Raw genomic sequence first — 10,305 nt, 5'->3', positions numbered from 1 at the left:
GCTCAGGGGTGATCTGATGGCCACCTATAAGTTTATCGGGGTGACCACCAGGATCTGGGGGAACTTTTGTTCACCAGAGCGCCCCAAGGGATGACAAGGTCAAACGGTCACAAACTACTGCAAAACCTTTTCAGGCTGGACATAGAAGAATTTCTTTAGTGTCCGAGCCTCCAAGGTCTGGAACAGCCTGCCATCAGAGGTGGTTCAAGCACCTACTCTGAACACCTTCAAGAGCAAATTGGATGCTTATCTTGCTGTGATCCTATGACCCCAGCTGACTTCCTGCCCTTTGGGCAGGGGGCTGGACTCGATGATCTCTCGAGGTCCCTTCCAGCCCTGATGTCTATGAAATCTTTCAAATCTATGAAATAAACTTGCATCTCAGAGGCCTTGGGCTGTGAGAGGCAGAAAATTCCATCAAAACAGTAACTAGTTGCTATCTTGGCATGCTCATTTTGAAAAGAAGATTCAGTAGTTCAACTGAAAGCCCTGTTTTCTGTAAAACCTGAGGTGGCTCCTGTGTTGACTATCAGCACTGGAATTGTGCCATCCCTGTTGCTAAGCCCTGCCATTCACATACTCCTGAATCAATAACATGCTGCTTGAACTTTCATGAAGACACAATACACTTTGACGAGTAAGTGAGAAAATTCTAGGGTACTAGCCAACTGGAAGAAAAGACTCTAGCAGCATTCATTGGAAAAGTTCTACCTCACAAGGGTAAGAAGGATATGAATGTTTACATTAAATTCTTCTGCAATGAGCTGTATTTTATGTTTCCTGATATTATTTTGAAATGAAAGTCAAAAAACATTTATCATTTATCAAATACAAATTATTAAAATGTATTTATCTCAGTTTTCTGCTGTTCAGGATCAGTCTTCTGACATGACATAAATCCTTACAACTTGTAACTGACAGATGATTTGTAGGAACGAGGAGGCAAGCCTCATTTTTGTTTGGATTATTTATAGAGTATCACCTTCATTTCTGTTTTCAGTGATGAGATTTTACAGTTCTACAAACTGTCACCCACTTTAGGGAGTTTTCAGTCTTTGGAGAATATTATTTCTTGAAGCTGATCTGCTGGAGCAAAATTTTCTCAGTTGAGGTGCTAGCCTTTAAATATGCCTGAATGTTATTCTACAAATATTGTAAACCGAATAGTAATATACATATTTCGGATCTGTGGTCACATTTATAGTATTATCCATGTATTTCCTTACCATGAATTCTACCCTGGACTATATGATATTTGTAAATAAAACATATTTAATACCACTTCTGATGTATTTAAGGAACCTATTGAAAATAAAGTCCATATAAACCTTTTAAAACTTTTTAAAGGAGTCTTCCATACACTACCTCCATACCTATGGAATCATTTCCCACCAAGATTTTCAGTTGCCTTTATACAGATCAAATAATTCCTACTGAAGCCAATGAAAACAAGCATGTCAACTTCAATGGAAGCTGAATAGAGCACACCGATATTTATAACAATCAATAACATTAATTTTATAAAAATACCCAGCCCCAACTCAACTTCTACATGAATCTAGACCTTCCAAAGATATTCAAATAATGTGTCACAGTCACATGAATGGTCTCAATGATACTGTCTCAGCTTTCACCATATGTGAACTGACCAATACATTTTCATAACATAGTCTCATATGTGCATACCAAGTCAGTTAAATACTGGCAAATTGATCCAGTTGGTCAATATGAAACCAGAGAGATAAAGTTCAGTATGAAACAGTATGAGAGATAGACATTACTTAGAAATGTATTTTGCCCTGCCAATATCAATCTTTTTAAAGTAAGTTTTGCAAATTTCTTCCAGAAAATGCATAATGTATAGTCATGTGATTTGTAATCCCACATAATAATCTACAATGCACGTTTACATAAATTTAGGTTTCCTTTTCATAAGATTTTCAAAAAAAATTATCACATTATAACCAATTTTTAAATACTGAAATACTAATATTACTACAGTATATAGCTAAGTATCTCACCATGTAATTAATTCAGTTCATTTCTAGATGTAGAATGTCTCTCTGGAGTAGATTATATAACAATTTAAGAGCACTACATATCATTTTTATGTCGCATCCCTTGCTTGCATCATAATCTTATTTTTGTAGGCAATATTTGCTAAACCCTGGAAAGAACAAAGCATGAATAAACAGCAGCTCCCTCAATAGTCATTCTGGGTGACCAATGGATTCATGATCTAATGGCCACATTCCCTGGCCCATTCTCTTCCTCCACTTCAATGAATTGGGTCTACCATGGGCATGGACCTCACAACAGAGTGCTGAAACTCTATGCACAGGCTCTCCACAGCTGGACCTGTTCCCTGTCTAGTGGCTTTGCTACATTGTGAGTCTTCCATGGCAACAAGTTTTAACAAGTACTAGTAGATAAGTCAGTTTGCTAAGAATGCCATAGTAGAATTATATTTTTCTACATCTCTTGACTCTTTGCAGTCAGTTATACCTGTTGCTGATGTGAGCCAAGACAGAGTACATCAACCATAAGAGAGAAAGGATGCCATACTTTCTGAGAGAGATTGTATTCTTTATATACTATATGTGTGTGTTTGTGTGTGTGCACACATACATACACACAGTCTTCTTGGTCAAAGAAAGGCCAACACAAACTCCTTCAAAAATGTAGTCACTGAGAGTGAAATTCACATCAGTTTAGGGTGCCTGAACAAGACCCTACAAAGCTATCAAAGCCTATCTAAGCCCTTACACAAATCCGTGGCTCACCAATGATATAATGATTTGAACTGAAGGAGGAACTTATGACAAGGCCTATACACCCACATAGCAAAAAGACTAGACTCAAAAAAGAAATTAATTTTTTTCTTTAAATTTGAAGAAAATCAGGGTTGTTACTCCTTGTACTGATAGAAGACAAAGATTACATCTATTTTGACAAAATGCAAAGTTTTACTTCACTCATACTGTACTGCTTCTAGTAGAATGGAATGTGATATGCATTTTATATTTCAAGCACAGAAATGATTTGTTTGAAATTAAATTATGATTACCTGCATGACTTATGTAATTTCCATAGGGATTGATTAATTGGACAAACATGGGTTCAATTAAAAGGGGAAACAAACATTTGAACAATACTTTCTTCTTCTGGAGAGGGAACACTTTATGGATATTGGAAGATAGTAAAGGGGGAAAAGATCATGTCAGCACAATGTTGTTGGTCATATACAATGCAATCTTATGTTTCATAGTTTTCAACACAGGAAATGGGTATATTAGAAGCTGACTAATTCACAGGTTTTTCTAAGTCAGCTACAGTGGTTCCTTTGAATGGCTCTGAAGAAACGAGCTGTAACCAATGGTTTTATACCAGCTTCGATAATACACATTTCAAAGCTAAAATAGCTTGGCTATGTAGCTGTTTACAGAGTCAGCATTCAGTGGAGAAAATAAGTGTCAACAAGTTCCATTCTGCCAAGTCTGAAATTCATATAATCACTTAATCACAATTCCTGGGAGCATAAAGATGGAAAGGACACATTCTAGTTTTGGTTTTCTCCTCAGTAAAGCTGGAAGATCCTTACTGGTTTTCATTGTATCCAAGAAAATTCCACCTACTTGCTCCTAGTATCTGAATATTTTTGCAAGGCTTAGTGATGTTTGTGTTAAAGTTTGCAACGTCGAATATTATACCAGGGAAGTGTTTCAGTATCACTCTAATCCAATTCTATCCATATATCCCATCACTGTAGTAATAATGAAAGAGGGTAAGTTAACTAAACCATATCCCAAACATACATACCCAATAATTATGGGACTTACTCTGAGAGACAATATGTCCCTATATACTGCACAGTTTCTTAAGGTTTACTGCACGTGACCTATTTGTTGAGCAGTCACTTTGACTGTAACAGCACATAGGTGAGGTCTAGGTATTGTAAATGTACACCTGTGTGAATATATTAAAAACCATCTGTCTTCAGAATGTCTGATAATTACATTAGCTTACACCTGGAATTTATGTGAATTCTTATTCATGAAAATAAGAGATTCTTTATCTTCAGATTCAAACCCAAAAGAAATAAACAGCTACCTAACTCCCACTCCACTGACCTTCTGAATCTACTTTTTCCTAACCACTACTTTCTTTTTTAATTTTTGGATATAGTTTTTGAATGGAATTATTGACTAAGCAAATGGATATAGTTACTTTTAATAAGACCAGTTCATGTTTATACACATCTTCCTCAAGGATTTGCTGGACAGAAAGAGGACCTGTGAAAGTAAGATACATGGAAAGGAGATTTGTAAATAAGTGGTGCAGGATCTGCTTCCTGGGTCTCTGACTGGAACTGTACTAACTTCCATGGTCATGCACAACCCTTACGTGAGGAAGGATCCTTCCTTAACTTACTGTTCTGAATCCAGCTCCACCTTTAGACAGGCAGAGGGCATTTCACATCACTTACACAAATTTTAGAAGGCGTGTAACTCTGTGTTAAGTTAAAGAAAAACAGGTAAGTTAAAGGAAACACTGGGTAGCCAAGAGGGGAAGCCTTACTTGGTAGCTCAGTGAGAAGGGCAGGAAAGGGAGAAAGCTCTGGGTTCTGGCTCCTGTACCTAGTGGTATTCCTGCATTTCACATTAATACTCTTTGGATAAAATGGATAAACAGCAGCAGGACAGTTTTTGCCCTTCCAAGGTAGTACACATCTCACTAAACCACAAAGGAAGACATACTCTCCTGGTTCCATGTACTTTCCGCTCTAAGCTGTCCAGGGGACCAGCGACAATAGGAAGGAACGGAGGGTGCTCTTCGCCCTGCCTAGCCCATGGACTATGGTTAGCACACTTTGTTCAGAATTAGGATATAGAGGTTCAACCCCTGCTTCCTGCCTTATGACTAAGGAGTACCAAAAACCTAGGTCTTCCACTGCCCAGACAAATGCCATAACTTCTAGGCTAGTGGATTGACTGCCAGGGCCCAACTAACTAGGTATGGTTTTACTGCAAGTAAAATTTTGGAGACATGCACAAAATTATGTGCCTTCCTGGTTAGAATAAGATTACAACAGGTATAAGTAGCTGGAGCGGATCCCTTTTGAGCATGTGCAGTAAGGCAAATTCAGTTCTGGAGTGGGAAATAGGACATAAAATACATTCCAGTAGCCTAGAATACCACTTAAATAGCTAATTTTGGCAGCATATGTGCCAAATACCTATTTGGGCCTAAGTGTAAGGTGTGCTGATGAGGTGAGAAATTCACTCAGAAAAGCTTCTCATTCAATGAGGAGCTCCAGAAATCCTGTAATATAACTGTTATTTAGGGGCTGTTTTATATTTGCAAACAGACAGTCTCTTCCATGGAGAGACTGGCCTGGTGAGTAGTCAGACTGCATGGTCTTTTGGACTCAGCGTATCCACAAATACATTTTCAACTTCACAGAGCCCAATTAATGATACAGGTGTTATGTATAAGATCAAGAGTCACATTGCATCCAAAGGGAATTCCTTTTCTGGCAGCTAATTCAGTATACAAAAGAAAAAATGCTATAACATTGTTTGTCTAAATGTATTACCTTAGTCAACATATTTATGTTCTGCATCAACATTTCTAATGTACATTTACATAAAAGCATGTTACGGGTGTCACTTGTAAAATCAGGTGTCACCGGGAAAATCCAGGAGATTCAGAGCTAGAGCTGAAACCCCAAATTAAATGTAATTCATTATATTTAGGCATGTAATTAATACTTTGTAATAATATTTACTGTTTTAAAAAATCCTGTTACATAACCAGAGGCCTTTTGACTCATATTGCAAGGTGAGCTGGAACTGAGACCATGCATCTCTGTTTTAATGGCACACTCATTTCTTTCATGGCTAGACAGCAGTCTATCTGCCTTTATTTAACAAATATATGTACCTTACTGCTCAGAGGGCTGACAAATCAATGGTGGTGCTTTCTTGAGTATAAGGCCTATTTCTTTCTGAACCACTATCCCAAATGTACTGCATATTGTCCTTGTCCACAGAGCTCAGGAGGAGATGATGAAACCAAATAAGGACAAAAAAGGCAGGCTTGATTTTACAATTCTTGAAATCATTCTGGTGATGGTACCACAAAGGCTTGACAAACCCACCATTTGAAAATGATTTAATCATTGAAACATTCTCACCTCTTACTGCCCACTTAACTTCCCCCTGGTGCTAGGGCCAGCAGACCCCACTTTTTTCCTGGTTCTTAAAGGAACATCAGAGCCCTCTTGACACCAAAATTTCAACAATATCCATCTAACGTTTTCACTTTAAATCAAGTCATATTGCCACCTCCTATTTACAATCTTCTGTTGCAGCCAAAACCCTACGTCCCAACACATGCATGTGTGTGCGCATGCACATGTATGCATGCATACACATACACCACCAGTCTTCTCAAAACAAAGACAAGGAGACCTCAACCCATCTGAGCATCAAAAAAGATGTGTCCTGAGCTTGCCCTGCTACCTATTTTAATGACTATATATTGGCTTTTGCCAGGTGTTCTCTTGTCATATCCTTAGTAGAGTTTCCAAGATACCTTTCGTCACTACTGTTAACTTTATCTGGTTGCAGATTTCTGGTTTGTATTTTCTACTAATTTTGTTTAAAAATTAGTCACTTGTCATTAGTATTTGTCATTTTCTGGTCTTCACAGAATCTCTTTAACAAACTTATTGGGCACCTAATACATGTGATAGACCTCTGCTCCAATGCATGCTAATTAGCATGCATCAGAGCAGACTCAATTAATTAAGTCTGCTGCGAGTCTGCTGGAGCGTGCTAATTAGCATGCTCCAATAGCCTCCACGTCATGTATATTCAGTGCCCCCACATTTCAAAATGGCAATGGGGGTGCTTTAATTTAAGCTTTTTGAATGAGCATTAGTTAAAGTACCCCTGCTGCCGTTTTGAAGCACAGAATGCTGAATCATGTGACACTGCAGGTGCTTTACTTAGAGCAGCTCTCAGAGCTGCTCTAATTAAAGCACCCCACCTTCACCCTGGAGCATGTGTATAGACTCAAGTAAGTGCATTACTTGAGTTACCAGAGTTCCTACAGATGACACTAGATAATAAATAAATGCTTTCATGAATAATCCAATGTGTTCCAAAGAAATAATACATTTAGCTCTTCCAAACTAAAAATTACTGTAGTATTTCCACCACAAATGTACTTACAGACATTTTCCCACCACGATTGGCTTCCTCCCTTTCTGCCAGCGCCTTCAAAAAATTGTCCTTCAGTTCCTTGCCTGCACTTGCTAGTGTTCTAGAAAAGAACAGAGAAAATTATTTCTTATGATTGCACCAGTAATCAAGGATCCTGTCCTTATTGTGCTAGGTATTGCTCAGACATATATTGTAAAAAAGAGGCAACTCCTGTCCTAAAGGGCATGATATTTTTTATTAAACTATTCCAAACAAATGCTTGATATGCCTTACAAAATAATATATTCTATGCAACTTAAACAAATCATTATTGGAAATCAAACACTAACCAAGATGTGCTGAAGAGAAATTGCCAAACCTTTATAAATTCTTTCCATTTGTTGATGCTTTAATTCAGTGGTGCTAAAGGTTTTGGCCCTGCAGGCCATATGCGTGGTGTGGGTCCAATCTGTAGGTTGGATCAGGATTTGTGCTGCCCCTGCCAGGATTGGGCCCCATGCCACCCTGAGCCCCCAGTCTAATGTGCAGGGTCTTGGCCTATGGGGTTCCCATGGGTTGAATGACATAGTGCTGTGGGCCAAATTTGGCCTGTGGACCAGGGGTTGAGCACATCTGCTTTAAGTAATCTAAATGATTATTTTACACCTAACCAAACCAACTGTTCTATTCCTAGACAAGGCATGGTTAATCATATATTCACATAAACTTATTAATTTGTGTCAGACTATGGATGCACCTAGTCTGCATTCATGTGGCATAAGCTGCCCAAATGTAGGCTGGAAGTGAGGTGTCCAGCCTTTCACTGCTCCCAGGAGCTGCGTGGGGAAACCAGTACAAGTAACCTGGGGTGAGGGGAGGGCCAGCTGGGATGGAGGGATAGGGGTGTCAAGCTCCAGCTGGACTCTGCCAGCTTTACCCAGCAACAGAGGCTGTCAGCACTCTCCTCACAATCTGGAATGCCCCTATTTGGCTTGCTGCATGGCCGTGGCCATGTGCTGGGGAAACCCCATCCCCTGTGGAAAAACCCCGCAAACATTTTAGCGTGAAAATGTGACCAATCGGGGCTTAAAATTGTGCTTTGTCATCTGGCCTATAAAAGCTAGGGTTGAGTTTCCACCCAGGGAGAAGCCAGAGTGTTCACTGCTCAGTGGGTAGGCCTGGCCAGCTTCCCACAGCCTCTCCTGCCTCTGGAACCATAGGCAATCATCTGTGCATTCGGGTATCTCGTATATCAACCGTTCGTTAACCGTTCATTCATCGTCGTTTTCGGTCTCGGATTCATCATTCTGTTTTCCATTTGTTCGTCCCTCATCTGAACCGGGACAGATCCAAGTGTAAGCGCCTGCGCAGCCACATCCACACCAGTGGTGCGTAAGTAAGAGATCAAATAAAATTTTCTGGAACCTTTACGAGTCTACCTCTCCCTCTCACAAACTAATATCAGGGAATAGAACCCACCGGGCAATAGTCACAACCTGGCTCGCGCCCTGCACAAGGGGGTGTGCAGGGGTCCATGAGAAAGGAATTACTCTGTGGGGTGGAGGAGGAGGCTGGGGAAATAAAAATAGTCCAGGCAGAGTTGGAGGGGTGGGAACAGCACAGCCCCAGGGCTGAGGTGAGTGGCTGGTCTTTCCCAGCCCCGGGGCTGTGCTCTAAACACATATAGGTGATCATGAAATTGGGTTAAGCCTATCTTATATCAGGTTAACCAAATCTTAGTCTAAGTTGGTGCATCTACTCAGGTGAACTTACATCTAGTGCACCATTTGGGGGTGATTTAAGCACATCTGCATGACTGGGCATTTAGATCAGCCTAACCCTATTCAAATGTAATAAAATTATATGCTTTGCTCTTCAGGAAGCAACTAAGCACATAAGACCTAATCTGCAGTCCACTGAATTCAATGAAAAAGTACTAATAATGTGGAAAATGTGGATAGAAGAACTGCTTTAGCACAGGTTGTTCAGATTCTTAGTACTACTGCCATTTTTTCATCTTCAGCTTTTAGCATAGCATATGAAAACACCACTCCCTCCAAAGCTCAAAATGCAAAAATGAAAACAAAAATGTATTCAAACACCAGAGAAACTTGTGCATTTGAAATGAAATCTTTAAGGGAGACTGTCACCACCTAGTCAATCAATATCCCATTGAAGCTAACGAAGTCAATTTGAGAAATAAATATTAGGACTGTGTGGAATTTCAATGGGTGTTTTGTTTTGAAGCTGTTTCTAGGCGTTTCAAGCTTGAAATAGAGAAATTGAAACGAAAAAAAGGCTTTGAAACAGCTTCAAAACAAAATGAGAGCACTCAAAATGTTTAGAAAGTTGTGAAATGTTTTAAGTTTTGAACTTGGGCTTGCTTGCAGCTAAACAGAAACTAGGTAGAGGGGTGAGAAAAAGGGGGGAGGACTGCTCTGATATTGATTGTGTAGCCGGTCAGTGACTGTGATCCTTCCCTCAGGTCTCTTCCAATCCCTGTACTCTTGGGGAGGGATGGAAAAACATCATAAAAGCATTGTTTTAACTGAGCTTTCCCTGTGCCTTGGGGTCAGCTTACTGAGCTGTGTCCTCCAGCAGTTCAGAAGCATCAGAAAGGTTATCACTTCCTACTGGCTAGTCTGTTCCTAGCAAGTGGGATTCAATACCTTTTCCTTTCCTAACACCCTTTATTATTATATTCATTCCATTCAGTGTATTCCTCCCCATAAATCCTCGTTTTGTTTTTGTTAGTCTATTTTGATTCTTTCCCCCCAGAAAAGAAATCTGTGCCTTCTCTCACAGTATGCATTCTATTCACTGTGCAGGGAAGCACAGCATATATTGCATATTATAATATACAATATAGACAGAACACATACATACATTTATATATTTTATTTATTACATAAATACATACATGTATGACATAAATACATACATTCAATCATCTACATATATTACATAAATACGTATTACAGTACAGAAGAACACACAGATTTTCCAGCTCACCAAACACACTATGAAACGTGCTGGAAAAGCAGTTGACAAACCTTCAGGGAGGGGTAGAAGAGGGGGTAGAGGGAGAGCTGTAAGT

The 10,305-nt window shown here is 39.5% G+C and overlaps 1 protein-coding gene across 1 annotated transcript in view; it reads right to left on the bottom strand.

Moving 5' to 3' along the window:
* The window catches only part of CUNH4orf22 (chromosome unknown C4orf22 homolog), a 498,517-nt gene that overhangs the window by 277,800 nt on the left and 210,412 nt on the right, over nucleotides 1-10,305 (bottom strand). The window contains exon 3 of the mRNA XM_019534310.1: nucleotides 7,239-7,329. Within this exon, the coding sequence (XP_019389855.1) occupies nucleotides 7,239-7,329 (91 nt within the window). The remainder of the gene's footprint in view (nucleotides 1-7,238; nucleotides 7,330-10,305) is intronic.

The sequence above is a fragment of the Crocodylus porosus genome, unplaced genomic scaffold (genome assembly GCF_001723895.1).
Source record: "Crocodylus porosus isolate Cpor-Errol unplaced genomic scaffold, CroPor_comp1, whole genome shotgun sequence".
NCBI classification, from domain to species: Eukaryota; Metazoa; Chordata; order Crocodylia; family Crocodylidae; genus Crocodylus; species Crocodylus porosus.
This window is presented reverse-complemented; position numbering and strand designations above follow the sequence as displayed.